Here is a 21,231-nt window from a genome sequence, read left to right on the forward strand (position 1 = left end):
TACCCTCTCATCCCACCTCCCTGGTCCAAGGCACAGCAGCCATCTGGACTACTTGGAATGACCTCATAGTTGGTCTCCCCTTTCTCATCCTTGCCCTGACTCATCCACTCTCTACTTGAGACCAGGAGACACTCATTTCAGTAAAACATTTTATCTTAAATGATTATGGATTCCCATGAGCTTGTGAGAACTATAGAGCACCTGTGTGGCCCAATTATACTTAGTGGTAACATCTTGTGAGGTTATAGAACGTCACAGCCGGGATGTTGACATTGACACAGTCAAGGTTCAGGATGGTTTTGTCACCACTAGGCTCCCTCCTGTTGCCCTTAATAGCCACACTCATCTTCCCCTTTTTCTCCCCCATCTCTCACCTCAACCCTGACCAGGCAAATGGATACGGTATCATAACTTGCTCTTGCCAGAAACTCTGCAGGAATGTAACACAGACCCTTGTTCCTGAAACAAAGCACTACATCCTTGTCAGGACCCAAGAGGCTGGGAATGTTCTATTCCCTGCTCTCACCCAGCTGTTCCCCTACACATATACCCTGCATGACTTTTCTCTTAGTTCCTCAAACCCATCATCTTCTCTCCCCTTCAGAACAGACCATTCTGTTGCCTATGAAGTTTGTCCCCTGCTGTTCCTCTGATCGGTATGTGAATTCAGGGTTCATCTTATTCATCACACCCCCAAGAGTCCTTCCCAGGCCTAGTCTACCCATAGGTTTGCCTTTACTCTATTCTCCATAGTCACACACAGTACACTTGGACTATCCATCTCTTTCAATTCACACTGCACACCTGGTTATAGGTGTAATGCTTTCAGCTGGTGGAGTCAGAACAGCCAATTAACACTGGCATAAATGAATGGAGAATTGTTTTCTACACAGGAAAGTCAGAGGTACCTGGTTGTTGGCAGAGGTATCTGCTCAGTGATATTATCAAGGACCAGGACTCTTTCTTTGTTTTGCTATCCTCAGTGTTGATCTTCTGGCTTCATGACTGTCATAAGGTGAGTGCCATCCAGGCATCCTGTCTCCATTCAAGGGTAGGAAAAGAGACAAAAGGGTTTTTAGCCAGAGGACTCTTATCTTCCTCAGAAGACTTCCCCCAGAAGACTCCTCCTTCCTTTATGGTTCATTGGCCAGAACTGGGCCTCCCCAAGTTTCAGCCGAGGCTGAGAAAGTGATTTTCCTCCCCTCTTTTTCAGCCTCTCTAGTGAGAGACTTAGGCAAGTGACAGAGGTTGAGAATAGGTCATGGGGAGGGAGGCTGAGCATGATCTGTGTCGTGAGTGAGTGAATTCGAGGATGAATGACAGACTCCCTGAGAGTGAGTCTTCCATTCCCACCTGCCCCATTCTCATCAGCACATCTAAAGCCTGCTCGTAGACTTTTGAAATTTTGTTATTATTATTTGTTTTTAGTGGTACTGGAGTTTGAACCCAGGACCTCATGCTTACTAGGCAGTCACTCTATCACTTGAGCCACTCCTCCAGCCCAAACCTGCTTATACTTCCTTGCAGCTGAATCTGCATATGTTGTGTATACATTTTGACTTCCTCACTGCATTGCAAGGTTCTTAGAGGTAGGGACAGTTGTATGGTTTTCTAGAGGACATTGCATGCTGGGCCCAAAATAATTGCTTATTAGTTATTTTAAACACAGCAGAAAAGCATAAAGGAGTCAAGGAGGTCAGAAGCAAAAATACAAGCAGAACAGTGCACTTCTCTTACAATCATGTAGGACTCAATTGAAAATATAAAACCTGTGTTTATAGCATCATTATCCTAAGCTACTCATCAGGGTGACCTGTTAATTTATAATTCCCATTATTAAAAGAGATGTGGAGCCCAGGGAATCACAAAGCAATAAATTGGTGATTGCTGTTAGAAAGTGATCGTAGCCATTTGTTTTTCATTGTAGTAGGTCCAAAAAACTAAGCTAAGTTTTAAAAATCCATACTTCGTTTTAAGGCATTAAAGAAATAATGACAGGCATTAGGTTTCCTCCAAGGGCATCCAGATTAGATGCCGGAGAGGGAAAATCTGCCCCGTGGAGTTCAGCTGTGGCCAATCCCAGAGGTCCAGCCCTTCAGGACTCACTCAGCAGTTCACCTGACTGACAGTTCCCTCCCTGTACCTTTCATGTGTTCGCTGAGCCCTCAAAGACCTGCTATTCATCAGTTCGAAGGACTTCAATTGGCTAAAGGTTTTAAGTATAGGCCATGCTTGGAGAAAAAAAAAAAAGTATGTCAAAAGAAACTCACGTATGCCAGGGCCTTGAAATGTTTCCCACAGAACCTCCAGGTGACAGGCCATAAATTACAGGGCTTCCTGGAAACTGAGGAGAGCAGCAAGAGGTGGGTGGAGCTGATGTGGCATTCAGGATGCAGGTGTACCCACAGCAGTTTATGTGAATCACAAACACAGGTACACGTGTGAGCTTTCAGTGTGAACAGGAACTCGGGACTTCCTCCCTCACGAGAGTTTTTCTCCCAGCCGTGGAAAAGGGACATAGATCTTCTGCATGTGTGCTAGGTAGTGTTTGTTGATTACTTGTTTCTCTCTCCAACCATTTAATGCTGAATAAACAAATGCCTGAAATCTGGAAAGCATAGCACTCTACACCCCTTAAAATCTAATTCTGCAAAATGCGCCACTAAGATTGAAACCCTTTTAACAATTCATGTAACTTAGATTTCAGAATGCCATTTCAGGGCCAGCTGCTTCTACCCAGCTCCCACTAAAGGCCATTGGATTCTGTTCTCTGAATAAGATTGATTATTATAGATAATCATTATTATCATGACTGACCTTCTTCCCTTCATTTCCCCTATCCCCAATTGTGCTGATTTGTTCACTGCCACCTTATTCCCTTCATAAAAACATGCACACATATACATACACACACACATGGTTGCAATTCTCAGTACACCAACATTCTGGAGCTTTGGTCCTATTTTTATAGGGACCAAAGGCTAGAAAGAGTCTTTCTAGCCTTTTATTTTTAACATTTTCTTTAGTAAGTACCCACCTTGATGCTAATAACATCTTATAGCCTCTGTGAATATCCTTCATTCCTAGATACAGAAAAATATGCTCCCAAGGCAGTCCCTAACTTGCCTGTCCTTGGCTGTGTTCAAAAACCTAATAACCTTTTAATATTACAGAAAAAGTATATATACATTGTAAAAATTTGAAAATCTAATAAAGCAAATCAAATCTAGCATATTACCATCACTCTGATTGCCAGTGTTAAAAGCTTAATTAATACATAGTCCTCTGGACATCTAATTCTGAGCTTATTTTAACAATAATCCTCCACATTTCCATTTTGCTAAAATTTTATTTCCTCAAATACCATAACTACATTCAGATTTCCCTGGCTGACCCAATATGTCCTTTACATGTAGTTTTTCCAAGGCAGTATCTGATCATGTATTGAATCATATTTTGGCCTATAAGCCTCTAATTATCAAGCGTGACTCCTGTTGATATGATACCAAGTTGTCAACAAGGCTGCACCAGCTGTCCTGCAAAATATCTTACCATCTAGATTTGCCTATTTACTTGTCATACAAAGATGTGCTCATCAATCTTTCCCTTAAGTTCCTGTAAACTGGAACACACAAAGGCCTGATTGGTTTAAGTTAAACATTTTGGTGAGACTACATCTCCAGTGGTGGTGTGTACACATTGCTGATGCTAGGATTGACTATTCAATCAGGGTGAGTCACGCATGTAGGAAAATGATTTGTGTCAAGCTCAGAGTTCTTCAACTTTTGCACTGTTAACATTTGGGGCCAAGTAATTCTTAGGTGTGGGACTGTCCTGTGCAATGTGGGATTTTGAGCAGTATCACCAGCCTCTCTTCACCAAATGCCAATAGTACCCGCTCCCAGTTTGCAACAAACAAGAATGATTCTGCACATTGCTAAAAACCTTCAGGTATCAAAATCAGGTGATTTTGATAGTCTATGTTAAGGAAAAGAGAAAAGAGAGTATTGGGGGGGAGGCTTTTGCTAGTTTATCTCTTAGAGTTAGTGGAAGCATTCTCTCAGGGAATGAGGACACCACACCTTGGTTGTGCACTGCCATTAAAATGGATTCACCCCAGCAATGCCCAGGGTCTCTGCCCTTCCTTGGTTCTACAGAGAGACCATCTCATCAGCTCAGCTTGGCCCCAGTATCTACTCTTTAGCCAATCAGTTGTGGCAACACAAACAGCTTGTACATACTCACTCCTGTGGTTAGAACTGTGTCAGAGAAGGCAGAGTGGCAAAATGGCGGTACTATTTCCCCAAAAATAATTTCTTCAGTGTCTGAGGGAGTACCTACTCAGGCTATCTGCCTCAGCTTATGGTCTCAGCTGTTGCCACCTAGAATTTTCTTCCTGGTCTTAGAGACATCACTGCCTGGCATTCCTGCCAATACCACTTCTTTTCTCCCAAGGTTGTTTCCTCAGCAACAGGACCAGTTGCAGCAACCAAATAAGGGGAGCCCTATCCAGATAGCGTCTGGAGCCTGTATCCTCGCCACAGCCTTGACATTAGGCCTGACTCCTGTAGCCTAGTGTCTATGTGATTTGTCAAGCCAAAGTGTTGATTCAAAATGCAGATGGCTCTGCCTTCGGGCCTGCCATCAGCACCCTGTCACTATCACATGTGTATCGCTGGTCTTTCTCTATGAGATTTGTAGGTGGGGGTGGAGATGGTCACAGGGCACAGAAGGGACACTTTGCTGCTTCTGTTTCCTTTAATAGCCATCAGGATAAATCTGAAGCTGGGTACCCTTGCTCCAGAAAAACAAGAGCAGTCAGGAGAAGCTTGGAGTCCATGCAATTAGACAGGGGAAGGGGGTTCCTGGCAAGAAATGGCAGGTGGGGGCAGGGGAACAGGAGAAGTGGCCAGCCCTGCTTCTCCACCCCCAAGCTTTGAAGCACGAATGACAACCCAAGGATGTACTGCAGGGCCAGAGCAATGAAGAACTTTACCCCATACCCCAAACACTGGCCAAAACTACGGCGGCCACCCCACCCCTACTTGGGGGTGGAGAAGCTCTAAAATTAAAGCAAAGTCCTGCAGAAGTCAGTCTTGTCTGGTGACTTGGATGCTATTTTGGAAGTGTAAAATATGAAATCCTCTCATTCTCTTGGCATCTCTGCCTGGCTGGTAATGCTCTACCTGCAGGGAACCACACACTTCCCAAGGGTCTCCAGGACAAGGTCCTACTGTCCCAAACATGCATGAGAGAGGAGCTTCCAGAGCTCATGGTGTGTGTATCAGATGCATTCCCCATAGGAAAGTCCTCTTTGTGTCCACAGTGCCTTATGTGACATCTGGCACAGAAACAGATTTTAAAATGATTGAGTGGTTGAGATACCTTTTGAGCATAAGAACATGTCAACCACTGTGTAAAACTTCAGGTACATTAGAAGTTATAGAAGCCTGTGATCACTTTTGTAGAACTTGTAACTCTGTGATCAATTATGACATCCCTCCCCTGACAATCCCAAACCCCAGGTCCTGTGAAGATGTCACCTTACGTGGCAAAAGGGACTTGCAGATTGGATTCAATTAAGAGGTTTGAGCTAGAGTGTCTTAGATACCCAGGTGGGCCCTTTGTAGTTACAAGTGCCCCAGTAAGAAGAAAGCAGGAGGCTCAGCATTAGAGAAGATGTGACAAACCAAGTGAAGTGATCGCTGGCCACAAGCCAAGGAATTCTAGCAGCCTCTGGGAGCTGGAAAAGACAAGGAAAGAGATTTTCCCTATGGCCTACAGAAAGGAAGGCAGCTGTGCTGGCCTCTTCATTTCAGCCCAGTAGAATCCATTTCAGACTTCTGACCTCCTTGCCTGTAAGGGGATAAAATCACGTTACCCAGTCTGTGGTAACTTCTTATAGCAGTAGTAGGAAATAAATACACTGTATATTTCATTCCACCTTCCCAGGGAAAATGTTTTCTGAATTCTATATATTTAACTAAGAAATAAGTTTTAAAATCCAGTGTATTTGCATTTTGGAGTCCATCCATATTTGCCTTCTTGTTCCATGTGTCTGTCTTCAGGTCTTAGGGAATGCTGCTTATAAAATGGGATTTTGATCATTCTACCTCAAAAAAAAATCATTGTAAACTTCCAAAGAAATTTTTTTTAAATATGTATTCTAGGATTTTAAAGTTTTTTCAACTTGAAAGTAGGTCCATGAGTAACTGGTCTCCTTTGAACTGGATATGAAGCTGAGTGAGTGATAGAGACACTGATTTCTTATCAGAGAAGAGGAGGTGGGCATGGGACCCACACACAGGTGGCAGCTCATGATCATCAAGTTGCCTTGATGAGTGCTCCTCACGCAGAAGCTGCTCTGCGCCCATTTCCTTCAGAGGAGCTGGTGTGCCACCTGCTCCACACACCCCTGACTGTTTCCACCAAGTACCTTGGGAAGAGGAATGAAGTAGTTCACAGTTTGTAAAAGCCAAAGAAAGGACACTGCTGGATCAGAACTGAGGCATAAGGGAAGATTTCAAAAGATTCCGAGAGCAGAACACAGGACTGAAACTCTAAAAGGAACCATGCTGAACTCTAAAAGCAAGGGATTTAAATAATGAAGGTAAAAATGCCTGCTGAAGGATGGAGAGGAGACTGAGGTTTCTAAAGAAAGCAGCCAGCAGGACTGACTTCACTTTGCAGGGAGTTTTCTGATAAGCCGGACCTAGAAATTTGTATGAGGAAGTACAGAAAGGCAAACAAAAAGGAGCCTGCCAAGAAAATGAATGGCCAGTATAAGCTTAACTGTGCAGAGAAAAGTAGCACAGTAAGAGTGGCCTTTTACTGTTGGGGCTGGCTGATGCTCAGAGGCATGTCACACAGTGAACCTTCCACATGGGCTCAGATGTTCCCTGACGTCACCCCACCCTAACCCCCACCCAGCACAGACAGTTCCTCTTTCTGGGAAACCAGACTATAGGAAAAATAGTCAAGGCCTACTAGAGCAGGGGCAAGGGGCTTCTAAACCTTCACTGTAATACCCAGAAGCCCTTCAGAAGTCACCAGCCAGAGCCAAACGGGCCATTATTTACAAGCTGGGCATAGTGGCACATGACTGTAATCCTGCACTAGGGAAGCTGAGACAGGAGGCTCATCAGTTCAAGGCCAGCCTGGGCTGCATATCGAGGCCCTGTCAATAAATAAATAAGTAAAGTAAATAAGTAAATAAACAGGCTATTATTTCTCCAATTTTCCAAAGAGGAGGTAACAGTGAATTTCAGAAACATTATGTAAAGAGATGCTGTGAACCCATGACCACACTCCAGAGCAGTTTATTAAACGTGCCTGTGAATTTAGAGAATAAAAGATAGTGAGGACTCAGAGTCAGCACTGGGGGACTTATAACCCCTGGTCTCAGCCTTATATTTTTGTTTTTCTTTTTCATGGTACTGGGAATTGAACCCAGGGCCTCAGGCATGTTGAGTATACATCTACCACTGAGCTATACCCCAGCTGCATTGCCTTTGGTTAGGACAGACAAATTGGCAGGCCAGGGCTTTGTCATGGATGGGGACTCTGAATTTTAGGGCCAGATACAGCTTTAGTAGAGTGTGTTCTTATTTTGCAGATAAAGAGACTGGAGCCCTAGACTACGAAGGAGAATCTGTGGAAGGGAGGGATATAGCTCAATGGTTAAGTGTTTGCCTAGCATGCACATGGCCCTGGGTTTGATCTCAAGACTGAAAAAAAAGAATCTGTGGGCAGTATGAAGACTTGGGCTCCCCTAGATCTCCCGCCTTCTCAGAGTTGCACCCAAACCTATATCATTTCAGAAGACCCCTAACAAATGCTATGATTATCGGCTGGATGATCTTAAAATTACAGGCATTGCAACTGCTTGCACAGCCAAAACCCAGAGTCTTCATTTATTGCCTGAGCATTACAAAGGGCCAGATATAGCTCTGTCTTTTGGATACTTCACAAAATGATTTCCATATAGGAACAGAATGCCTAGTTCAAAATGACAGGGAGACTTAGGACAGTGGATGAGAGAATGCAGGTTTCCTCAGTAAGTTAGAACAAATTCAGAATCTACAGTAGGAGAATTAAAGGAAAACAAATTTAAAAACTTTTCACAAACACTGAATGAGAAAGACCTAGCTCACAGCAGTCCTTGTGAAATAGGTTTGGGGATTTCATGACAAGCAATACTCAAACTAACAGAGAAATGAGACCGCCAAGATGCACACCACAGCATTTACACTGTGTGGTAGGAAAAATAATGCCCATCCCCAAAGATGGACATGTCCTGACTCCTGAGAGCTATGAATGTGTTCCCTTATATGGCAAAAAGTACTTTGTAGGTATGATTTAGTTAAGGATCTTGAGTTGGAGAGATTATCCAGGATTACATGGGTGTGCTCAGTGTCATTACAAGGGCTCTTATAAGTGATAGAAGAAACCATGATGTGACAACAGAAGCAGAGGTGGCAGTGATGTGGGCCACCAGTCAAGAACTGTAGGTAGCCTGTAGGAGCTAAGACAAGGCAAGAAAGTGGATTCTTCACTAGAGCCTTCAGAAGAAACACAGCCCTGATGACTCATTTTAGACTATCTGACTTTCTTTGACCAGAACTATGAGAACAAATTTGCACAGTTGTAAGTCACTAAATTTGTGGTACTTGTCCCATCACAATAAGACACTAACATGGGATACAATAAAAATGGTTAGAACATCTAGCTGGACTAAGGTTGTACTATGTACTCACTGGATCACATCTGAAATGTTAGGTTCTGTTCTGGTTCCAGTATTAGGAACGTGACAATGTCAAGTGCACACTAGATGTTGAGGCATAACAAATGAACAGCTTGAACAACAAGAAGGTATTAACAATTACCTGCAAATGTTTGAAGAGTTAATAGGTCAACAAAATATTAGACCACTAAAACTCCAGAAAGCAGAATTAGAACACATAAGCTGGTGTTTAGGAAAATTCAGGTCTTTCTAATGAAGGAAGACATTTACAACAATCACAGCTGCCAACAAAGCAAATGGTGTGCCTTCTTTGGTAGTAAGTTTCCTGTCTCTGGAAGCATCGGATCAGAGGCCAAATGGTCCCTGTTCTGTCATGTTGGAAAGATTCCTCCATGGGGTCAATGTTGATCAAGAACACTGCTCTGAGCACCTTGACTCTTAAGATTTGAAGGCTCTAGAAAGATAGTGCATATTCGTAGGTCCTTCCTTGTGCTAAAATTGTAATGCAATCTTACAAGAAAATTTTAAAAAGCAGTTCTCATGAAGATTGTTCATGTAACTCTCACTGCTGTTTTTAAGTCTCCTTCTGAGCTGTCATCTTAACAAAGTATTTAGGTCAGTATTTCACAGTTGTTAGAATTCACAGATGAGATGGTTCCAGAATGGGGATCCCAGGTAGGCCAGGCAGAATTTGCAGCATCTCCTGATTTCTACCCTAAAGGCTAGGCTTGGGACTCTATTTCTGTTCTGTCTTAAGAGTAGCCACACCTCAGCTTAATTCTCAACTCCTAAAAGCCAAATAGTATCAACCATGGTCCAGAGGATAAACAGGTAGAAATATATTCAAGAAGCTTTATCAGAGCAATGGGTTCCTCTCCTATAATATGCCTATACGCCTATATGCTAGGGTTTCCAGGAAAAGGACACAGGAAAGACACAGCTGATTTTACTGAGATGAGTACCCACATAGCATCTTCCTCCTGGCTCAAGTTTCTCAGTATAGAGAGTGGATCACCCAGCTGGAGGCCCACTGGTACCATTGTCTCTCCTCTATTTTCTCTGGAAGTCTTGAATAACACAGCTACCACTGCAGCTTGATTTGCAAAAGAAGGAGTAATGTACAACATGAAAATCATTCTATGGCCATCCTCTGTTTCTCATGCTCCCTCCTGTGCCCTAGAAGGCATCAGGCCACAGGTTGACAGTATGTGAACACCAGGCACCATCTGCCAACTCCAGCCCATGGAAAGAAGGCAGAAATGTCAGTTGATTAAAATGTTCTCATTCAACATGTCTGGACAAGTGTCCACTTATCAGACACCCAGAAATGATTGTGACTATAGCTACATTTAGACATAATATTGACTTGCTTGTTAACGTTGTTCCTAAGTTGCAGTCTCCTCTGCCCCACTCTCTTGTCTTCTCACAGTGTTTATGTATTTTAATACCTGTTTATTAGATTTAATTCAATCAATTTTTTGTAAGGCCAGAGGAAACGATGATGATACTTTCAGAAATGAACAAGTCCCAGAGCCTGGTGTGGTGGTACATGCTTGTAAACCCAGCACTAGGGAGACCAGGGCAGGAGGATTGCAAGTTCAAGATCAGCCTAAGCTACATAGTGAGAGCATGTCTCAAAAAAGAAAGGAAGGAAGGAAAGAAAGAAAAAAAAGAAAAGAAACGGACAGGTCTCCTTTTTGCACCTACAACTGGGAGGAATCAGGGCTGAATGTTGTTTACATCTCTGATTTATGACAGCAGCACCAATAGGTGGCCAAGAGCAGGGTGAAGGCCTTCCAAATCTCAATCAGCCTCCCCTAAATCATCACAGATCCATACCCAAGTTAAAGTAAAAGCTAAACCTGTGCCCTCTAGGTGCCCACCCACAACTGTCCCTGGTCCTCTTCTATCATGTTGCTGCCCACACCCTCCCATGGTGAGTTCTGAAGCCACTGCTGAAGGTGACAAGGAATTCAGGCTTTGGGAAAGCATGTGCATTTGCACAGTTGTGCCTGACCTTAGTCAGTGTATGTGTTGCATCCGAGAGAATGTAAAATTGGATTCCCACTACACCATCACAACTTGAAACAACTAGGGGTATTTTTCTACTGAAAGAAAAAAGTTTAGAGTAAACTCTTTGCCATCTCAGTTTTTCCTCTGCAAAATGGGAATTGTAATGGCTCCTATTTTACCAGGCAATTTTGAGGATTTCAGGACTTATTAACGTAAAGCATTTAACAAAGCCTGCCAGCCTGGTCCTTAATGCATTTTTTTTTTATCATCATTGAATGAAAGGAAGGAGGAATGCAAATTGAGTCCTTACAAATGTGTTGTTAGAAAATTTTACACTTAGATTTGATTATTAAAATAACAACAGAAGAGAAAAAAAACTACTCTTATCTGTGGATATTGTCTAGGCATGGTGGTGCCCATCTGTCACCCTAGCATTTAGGAGGAGGATGGAGAGTTCAAGGCCAGCTTGGGCTACATAGTGAGACCCTATCTCAAAAAAAAACCAAGAAAGATGGATATTTTCAGGGGTTTATACTTGTATTTTGCACTGTAAAATGCCTTTTTGTTTCCCCCACCCAGGACTATACTTTGTTATATGAAGAGGCAAAATATTTTCAACTTCAGCCAATGTTGTTGGAGATGGAAAGATGGAAGCAGGACAGAGAAACTGGCCGCTTTTCACGGCCCTGTGAGTGCCTCGTGGTGCGTGTGGCCCCAGACCTCGGAGAAAGGATCACACTCAGCGGTGACAAATCCTTGATAGAAGAAGTGTTTCCAGAGATCGGCGATGTGATGTGTAATTCTGTCAACGCAGGCTGGAATCACGACTCAACGCACGTCATCAGGTTTCCACTCAATGGCTACTGTCACCTCAACTCAGTCCAGGTAGAGCATTCTGTGCCATGTGGCATCAAATAACACTTGGAATGCTGTTATTAACCTGGCCTTCACATAATGCCTTTCCGTCAGGGAGCTGGGAAAGTGTCATGTGGGAACCCTCCTGTTGGGTAGGTAATCATTCATTCAGTAGGTCCACAAGTCTTTGTTGAACATCTACTGCGTGCCAGGTCTTGGAATAAGCATTAAAGATACCAAAGAGAACAAGGCAGACAACAGCTCTAGGTTCATGGAGCTTGCATTCCTGAGAGGTGAGGGGGACAAACCCTAAGCAACACAAATGCTGTCCAGTAGTAGAAAGAGCATTTCTGGGATGCATATTCCAGGCGGAAGGATGACCATGTTCTGAAGACACCCTGGAGGGAGTATGCTTGGCACATCGAAGAGTATGAGGAAAGCCAGTATTGCCTGAAGGAAGTAAATCAGAGAGCAAGTGCTAGACATGAGCCAGGGGTGACCAGGGACAATTGTGTAGAGTCTTACAAAGCACTCTAGGGCTAGTGAAGTGGCTCACGTGGTAAGAGTACCTGCCTAGCAAGCGTGAGGCCCTGAGTTCAAACCCCAGTGCTGCCAAAAAAAAAAAAAAAAAAGTCAAAAGGGTAGTAAGCACTCTAGATTTTTGGTTTGAGTTCATTTGCTTGTGTGAACTGAAAGCCATTGTGGGATGTTGAGCAGAAGAATGGCCTGATGTAGCTTGCCTTTTAAAATGAAAACCCCCACAGCAGGTGGAAATCAGTGAAGCAAGGGAGTTAGTTAGAAAGCAGTGGTCCAAGAATAGTTGAGAAGCATCTGCTTCTGAGTGTCTTGAATGTGACCCAGCATGGTGCTCTGACAATGGCTGTGAGTCATAAGGCAGGAGCCCAGGGTGACAAAGATTGTAGAACTGACATTTTCTGAGATGGAGAAGTCTTTGGGGAAAGAGAATCGGGGTGGGATTCAAAACTATGGTCTGAATGTGAGGTGCCATGTGCCTTCCATGCTGGTGGGTGTTATTATCTTAGCCAGACACCACACCAACTCTGTGCTCCCCTGGGCTATGGCCAGTGCATGCACCATCCACTTACAACAACCTGAACAGGTGAGCACTGCTAAAGCCTTGTCTTGCTATAAGTAAGCAGAGGCAAGGTGGGCATGGTGACTCATGCCTGTAATCTCAGCTACTCAGGAGATGGACATCAGGAAGATTACAGTTTGAGGCCAGCCTGGGCAAAAATGTTTACAAGACCCTATCTCAACCAGTAAAAAGGTAGGCATGATGGTATGCACCTGTCATAGGAGGATTGCAGTCCAGGCTGGCCAGGGCATAAATGTGACACCCTATGTGAAAAGTAAGGCAAAAAATGCTGGTGGAGTGGCTCAGGTTGTAGAGCAGCTGCCTAACAAGTGCAAGGCCCTGAGTTCAAAGCTCAGTAGCACGGGGGTTGGGGGGGGGAAGGAGGAGGAGGAAGAGCAGGAAGGAGAAAAGAGAAGAGACACAAAACTATTCAAAGGGAATGCAGTGAAGGTTGTTTCTCCCCACTCTTTGACTGGAATGGACCCATGATTTTGTCCAATCTTAACCAAACAAACCTTTCCTAAAGCTCAGAGACTACAGACACTCCCTAGAACAAAGGATTGTTCCACACTATTTATAATTTTTTTAATTTGTGAGCAGTTGTCTCAGGGCAGAACAGCAGAAAATGAGCCCTTCTCATGCTAGAGGAAGGCACACACACTCTCATCATGGTTCCAGAGGGTGACAGTCATATTCTCACTGCTGTGGGTGGCACCCCCTGGAGGTGTGTAGCACTCCTGCACCACCCCACGCAGTGTTCCTGAGCAGTCTGCTCCTTCTAAATGTCTGTGAAGCTGAAAGCTTTTCCCCCTCCCACACACCCTGCCAGGTGCGCCATGGGGTGGGGGGAGGGGCACAAGCATTCAGAGCCAGGAAGGAAGACTTGGTCCCCACCCCCAGGCCAGTGAACACCTTTCATCCATTCATATGCTTGACACATTGCCCAGATCCGATGTGGAAATTTTCATCTGGATTAACGTCATCATGCAAAACTGCCATGACCCTCTCTGCTTCCTGCTCCACCCACCAAAAATAGACACCTGCCAGTAGGTATGCATTGACTTTGATGTGGGCCATCTGACACCTGCAACTCAACTGAGTTATTTAAACCTTCTCAAATGATTGCTAAGTCTAAGGAACTTCGCTGTTGAGTTGGTGTTCAAAAAGTACTGGCTTCATAAACTGCTTGCATTACAGTGAAAAAGCACTTGACCACATCCAACACAGCACTGGCTCATACGGAGTATGCATCCTGTTGTGTGTGTCAGAGCCTCTGGGGAGGACAATACTTAGAGATCTCCATGTATTAGCAACTCAGTGGCCATAACAACCCTGGAAGAAAAATGAGCATCAGGTTAGGTTTGTTACTGGTTTGTTACCGTTCACAGCTGCCTCACCTCAGTATTTCCTCCTCCTCGTGGTAGCGTCCTTTCAGAGCAAGGTGGAGTGTTTCTTGCTGCTGACAGGCTGCATTCCTAGCTGTGCGGGAGAATCCTGCTTGGAGTGAGCTGTGCCTCGCCTTTTGATTCCTGTCACCAAAGCACATCTTGACTTTGAACTTAGGGATTGCTTTCATCATCCTGTCCTCAGGCTGATTGGCACGCCGGTGCCTCGTGAGTTCACCTGCAGAAATAGAGCACTGCACATAGAATGGTTATTTTGTTCTCAGAAGGACTTGTGGCTTTTCTTAATTTGCTAGAATTTGAGGTTTTAGTTTTTAGAAAATACACCCTGCTTCCTAATGCATCTAGTAGGCTGTTTTGCAAGATAGCAGACTACTTTCCATGTAGAAGTCAGAGAGCAAAAATAGTAACTGAAAACGAAAAGGGTTCAGGATGGAGGCATGGCTCAAGCAGTAAAGCTTTGCAAGGGTTCCAGCCAAACCCCAGTACTGCCAAAAATACAAATAAATAAATAAAAACGGAAAAAAGGGTTCACTTTTTTGAGCTCAGACTGGCTACTCCTGCTTCTTCCTTCCTAGTGCTGGGATTACAGATGTGCACCCTCACACCGCCCCACTTTATTACTGACTACACTTTGAGAGTTATTTCTTTACTTATGATTGTGTCCTCTTGCCTGTAAGAGTGGTGTAGAAGTCATGTAAGTACATCCAGAACCCTGGTAGGGAACATTCACAAGTCTAGTAATTGTTGGATTCTTAAAGAAACAGCATGCTGTGGGTAAGCTTCCTGTATTTTTCCTGTCTAAGAATTGTGGGTTCTGTTTCCTGCATTTAACCATGTCACCATGTTGTGACAAACGCAGGGATCTTTCTGGACTCAGTATTTGATTTCAAAGTTGAATAGCAGACCGTGTGGAGTATGCTTCTTTGAGATGTTTAGAATATACACTGGATATATTCTGTTTTTATTTTATAACTTTTTTTTTTTTTTGCAGTACTGGGATTTGAACTCAGGGTCCTGGGCTTGTTAGGCAGGTGCTCTACTACTTAAGCCATACTCTCAGCCTATATATATATGCATATATATATATATATATATATATATATATATATAAATACATATATATACATAAACACACATATATATATATTTTTTGTGTGTGTGTGGTGCCAGAGTTTGAACTCAGGGCCTACACCTCAAGCCACTCCACCAGCCCTTTTTTCTGATTTTTTTTTCTAGATAGGGTCTCGTGAACTAAAAAGCCAGGCTGATTTTGAACCACAATCCTCCTGATCTCTGCCTCCTGAGTAGCTTGGATTATTGGCATGAGCCACTGGCACCCAGCTTCAGCCCTGCTGTTTTGTAATACATGACCATTGCATTTAGTCTTCCCTACTTGAATGCATGCAAGGCAAAATCTATTTCAGATGCCACAAACTTGAAAACCTATTGGTCAACCTTGACTGTCTTCATTAGTCCATTTGTTCTGTTTTGAAATACATTGGTCTTCGCAGCTGAACTATAAATATGAGCTCAGTGTTGGGAACTTGAGAGTACAAATGGATGAGTGGCTAAGTAAATTCCAATACTACTGTCTTTCCATGCTGTTTATCATCTCACAGAAATATTTCATTGGCAAGTGAGCTTTAAATTGTGAACTCTCACATTTTGCAGGGAAGGCAGCATTGCATATTCAAAACAACATGGGATTTGAGACCAAACAGGGCAGCCATGGAAACCCAGGGCTGTCACTGGGTTTGTAAAATGGGACTCTGATCACCAGGTGTTGTAGTGGGATGTGTCAGGCAAGTTTACAAAGGCATGTCCTTCCCTACCCCCACCCTTTAACCCAGGGTCTTCCTTTGACAGTAGAAGCTCAGAGAGACATAGAGGTTGATGTGATGGACCAAAGCTGCACGCAACCTTAAACTTTGCAACGATCCTTTGCGGGGGAGGGTGTTTATGTGGCCAGTGGACTTACCTTGTCCCTAACCAGATGTTGTCTTGGCCCCTCACAGGTCCTCGAGAGGTTGCAGCAGAGAGGATTTGAAATTGTGGGCTCATGTGGGGGAGGAGTGGACTCATCCCAGTTCAGTGAATATGTCCTCCGGCGGGAACTGAGGAGGACTCCCCGCGTCCCCTCTGTCATCCGGATAAAGCAGGAGCCTCTGGACTAAAGAGACATATTTCTTATGCAAAAAAAAAAAAAAAAAAAACAGGAAAACATACACAACAAATAACGCAATCAGAAAAGGGACATTTATGTGCAGTTTGGACAGCAAACCAAGTTCTGGACCTAAAATTGAATAAAAGACACATTTATATCCAATAGAAATCACACCTGTATTCACATGGGAACAATTGGAATAGTGATATCCTCAAGGTGTAAAAAATATATAAATATATATATATATGTGTATATATATATATATGTCAAAAGGTAGGAAATGCAAAGAAACAAAAATGAAAAAAAGAAAGAAAAGATGATAGCTACAGTTGGCGCTGATGGCCGTGAAGCGTCCTGGGCCTCCCAAGGCCTTCGACCCAATAAAGAAGCCATGAGCGGAGGACACAGTGTCCTTCCAATTTTCATTGCCAACAGCCATCCATTGTTTCTTTTTCCTTTGTCCATCTTTTTCCTTTATTTAAAAAAAAAAAAAAAAGACACCTTGAATGGTGTTTCTTTGCATATGAAGTTTTCTTGTCTCTTTAGGCGGGGACCAGGCAGGACTTCAGAAGAACTCTGGTGAGCGCATTTGAAGAACGATAGACATGACATTTTAAATGTAGTTTGTACAGGAGTGACACTTTTTTGTCTGCCTCACAGATGTGAACTTTGTTTTTAAACTGATCAGTTTTGCAAAGGGGCCAGAATTATTCCTTGTTAGAGATGCTCCAGTTTGAGTCTGCTGCTTTCCTACAATTTTTCAAATTTTATAATGTATTAAATACAATAAACTCTGTTTAAAAAATAAGGTCTGTGTGAAACACACATGTTGGGGTGAGGATGGATTAAAATGATTTTTTTTCCTTTTTTTCCTGTGTTGAACATCAAAAAGAGGCTTACAGTTGGGGCCAACTTTGAATGTCAAAACTCACAAAGGGATATGGATGTCCTTACCTGTTCTAGAAAGTTCTCCTTCAACTCAGAAAATGTTTCCTGTGCTTTGTTATTCTGCCCTGGTGAATAAGATAAATCTCGTTTGTTTCTTTTTGGTGCTGGGGATCAAACTCAGGGCCTTGTGTCAGCTAAGTGTGTGCTCAACCACTGAGCTACACCTTCCAGCAAAATCTTTCTTCTTAGGAACTTTTCAGTTACACCTATTTTGGATGTCAATTGCTACAGAGCAAACCACAGTTTAGTGGCTTAGGAAATGTTTTACTCTCTGCTGGGATTCTGTGATCAGGTGTGCTCACTAGCCTTGGGTGGGCTGCTGCATGTCATTGCATGGAACATGATTGGGTTGGGATGTCCAAGATGGCTCACCCAGATAGCAGGCAATTCATATGGCTGTTGGCTTCCACGTGCATGGCTTGGGGCCCCCAAGAAGCAACAAAGAGTGTTCCAAATGTTAGTATTCCAAGAAGGAGGCAGTGGAAGACACAGTCCCCAGACAGGGTAGGCCTGGACCTGCATGGTGCATTTCTGCTGCGTTCTGTTGGCTGAACAGACACACAGCCAACCCAGATAAGAAGAGAGGGGAAATGAAATCCAGCTCCTGCTGGGGAAAGTGAAAAAGAATTTGTGGCCATCTTGAATCTACCTTAACACCATCCAAAAAATTTTCAAAGTAGGCCCTTGTGGCCTTGGAAGCTGTGAGAAATCTCAGGGCCAGAGTGATCACTTTACAATTAGCCAGAAAAGTAAGAAGACCTGAGACTTCCATACCAGAATTAGAAAGCTGAGGACCTAATTCTTAAATTTCCAAGGCATTAGTGACTTTGGTTCCTCTCTCAGTCATCCTGTCTCTCGCTTTTCTTCCTTATTTCCTCTTCCTCATTCCAGACATTCAAAACAACCTGGCATGCTGCTAAGATTGACAGGTAACCCATAATGTGTTTCCGTTGCAGAGATGCTCCCGTGGTGATGGGCTATTTTCATCCTGAACTTACATTTTTTGTATTAAAAAGTCTATGCCTGAGGACAGTAGTAATGAAAATATCTCTGATTTCTGAAACTAAAAAGTAAGCTGTTAATGGCTCCTTTCACTCCCTGAAAGGCAGGCGACCCAAACACTGAATTTCTTTAATGTCTGCCAGCCACGCTGCCACATCCTTCTGTCATTTCCTTTAGTTGAGACTAATACACTACTGTATCTGACGGGGATGACCAGCTGCTTTCACCAGCTGCTCTGTCATCCACATCCTACTGAAAGAAGAATGAAATTTCTCTATGACTTTTTACCAGCAATCCATTCTCATTAGGCAAAAATGTCCCAAAATCAATAAAGCAAGGGCCTCACCTGGGGACTCTGCTGGTTGTTGTCAAGAGTTAGCATTTATCCAGCTATGTGCAGTTAGTATTATCATAACCAAATATGTGTGCCCATAGAGTTGTGTGCATTAGCTATGAGCATCCCCTGTGTGTTTTTGTCTTTTTGCAGACTCAGGGCCTTGTGCTTGCTAGGCAGATGCTCTACAACTTGAGCCACTCCACCAGCCCTTTTTGCTCTGCGTATTTTTGAGATAGGGTCTCACTTTATGCCGGGGCTGGCCTGGACTGCAATCCTCCTATTTATTCTTCCTCATGTACCTAGGTGACAGCCACTACCCTGCACTCAGAAATTGGTTGAGATGGGGTCTCATGAACTTTTTGCTTGGGTTGCCCTTAAACTGTGATCCTCCCAATCACAGTGGATTAAACCACCATGCCTGGCCTTATTGTTTTCTTTTGTAAGTTTTTATGCTCATTTATTTGACTGTAACCCAATTGAACATAGTTTCTACAGAAGCTGACCCAATTCAGTGGAGCAAACATTTGTAGTTTTCATATTCTTAGATCTTAGAACATAGAGATTTCCAGATATCGGAGTAGTTCAGAAAAGAGTTGGTTAATCATAATTGAGTCACAGTCTTATCTTATTTACTTTTTATTCAATATGCAGTTCATATCCAAACTTCACCACTTGTCCCAATAATGATCTGCATTTAGCTGTGTCTTTTTCCTCTAGAGGATCTGATCAAGCGTTAGACATCACATTTATTAAGAATATCTCAAGTCCTTGGGGGTCACATATGGACTTATTTGAATAGTCTACCAATTGTTCTGCAGATTGTTGCACATTTGGATTTGTTTGGTCCCTCATTAGTAGAGTAAGATTAATTTTAGTTAATTTTCCCTTTTTTGGTAAGAATACCTAGCTAATGGAATGTCTTTCTCACGGCATCACATCACTTGAGTTACCATGGCCCATTTTGATGATGACAATTTTGTGTCTCAATTAAAGTTATGTCCACCAAATTTCTAGAATATGAAAGGAATTTTTTCTTTGGAATTGATGAGTTACTTCAATTGATGAGATGGATCTCATCTAATCATATGACACCATGTAAATATCCTTTTCACATTCACCCCATGGTTTTACCATTCATTGATAAGCTTTTCCTGAATTAATTGTTATCTTGGTAGTTATAAAAGCATAGTTATTTGAAAGCTACTGTTGCCCAAATAATTGATTCTTGAAAGAACCTTTTTAAAAGCAAAATGCATTTGTTTAGTATAGGGCAGACAAACCACAATCTTTGACCTCCTGTTCTTCTCTAAGAAGTACTTTAGAAAAATAGAATACAGTGAGCCATTTTTAAACTGGTTTTTAAGTGTTAGATGCATTTCTACATAGTCATAATTAATAATAGCCTTCCACTGAGTAGTTGCTGTGTGCCAGGCACTATATTAAGCTCTTTACTTGCATTAGCTCAAATCTTCATGAGCAGATGCTGTATTACCCCTGCTTCTTGGATAAAGTAACCAAGACTCTGGAATATCAAGTACATGATATAAAGAAGGCTAATGTTCAGTCAAGCTTTTTTTTTGGGGGGGGGGGAGTCACTGGTGCTTGAACTCAAGGTCTCGTGCTTAGTAGGCAGGCACTCTTATCGCTTGAGCCCGTCTGCCACCGTTTTATCATATTGGGTATTCTTGAGATAGGGTCTGGTGAACCATTTGCCTCAGCTGGCTTCAAACCAAGATCCTCCTGATCTCTGCCTCCTGAGTAGCTAGGATTACAGGTGAGAGCAACCAGCATCCAGCTTAAAGGTTTTAAAGGCAGCCTCAAACAAACCACAGTGTTTGAGGAAAAGTAAGTTCATGTTCTAATAAGAAATGATAAAGTTAGTAACATTCTCTCCTTAGGATGGAAATTTATTCCTGTGGTTTAATATTTTGAGCGTCCTTTCTGATCTATTGGGCACTATTGGGTGGTACTATAATGACCATGACATGGCTTCTGCTGTAGATTGCTGGGAGTGGGGAAGCAGGGCTCTATGGAATGAAGTTATGTACATATCCAACAGTAGTCTGAAGCATGCTGGGATGTGTGTTTCGTAGTTACAAATCAAGTGTTATAGAAATGCCAAATAGACTGGGGTGTGGCTTGAGTCGTAGAGTCCAGGTCTAGAAATGCCAGATAATAAGGATTTATATCTAGTTGGAGAGATTAGAAAAAGGCATCCTTGGGGAAGTGACACTTGAAAGATGGGGTGCAAGAAGGGGGTACTGGTAGGGTTGTAAGGAAGGTTTGTATAGGAGCACAGAGGCTCTGAAGCTGGAGATAGGGCCTGGTCAGAGCATGATGTGGATGAAGCTGGACTGCACTGGCAATGAGGGGAGTTTGAGCTAGAAAAGGAAGGTGGAATCCATAGGGGCTGGGTGAAGTTGATTCTGACCCTGACCATAAGGCAGTGGGGCTAATGGAGACTCAGCAGGGGCTCTGCAGACAGTCATCTAAGGGATCCGCTGGTGTGATTGGCTGGGGACAGTCTGTTGGGAGGGGCAGTTAAGCTGCTGTGTTCTCCATTCATCTGTCCATGAACTACAAAATGGCCTAAGAGCTGACAATTATTAAGATGTATGAGAAAATAAGACATTACCTTCGGTGTGAAAGCAACAAACTCAGATGCCT

At 43.1% G+C, this 21,231-nt stretch overlaps 1 protein-coding gene across 5 annotated transcripts in view; it reads left to right on the top strand.

Moving 5' to 3' along the window:
* Positions 1–17,145, top strand: part of Kctd1 (potassium channel tetramerization domain containing 1) — a 186,482-nt gene extending 169,337 nt beyond the window's left edge. For all 5 annotated transcript variants that reach the window (XM_020178263.2, XM_074070113.1, XM_074070112.1 and 2 more), the window contains 2 exons: positions 11,336–11,641; positions 16,129–17,145. In XM_020178263.2, coding sequence (XP_020033852.1) covers positions 11,336–11,641; positions 16,129–16,287 — 465 coding nt within the window. In that variant the 3' untranslated portion in view covers positions 16,288–17,145. The remainder of the gene's footprint in view (positions 1–11,335; positions 11,642–16,128) is intronic.
* The last annotated feature ends 4,086 nt before the right edge of the window (positions 17,146–21,231 follow it).

The sequence above is a fragment of the Castor canadensis genome, chromosome 4 (assembly GCF_047511655.1).
Source record: "Castor canadensis chromosome 4, mCasCan1.hap1v2, whole genome shotgun sequence".
NCBI classification, from domain to species: Eukaryota; Metazoa; Chordata; class Mammalia; order Rodentia; family Castoridae; genus Castor; species Castor canadensis.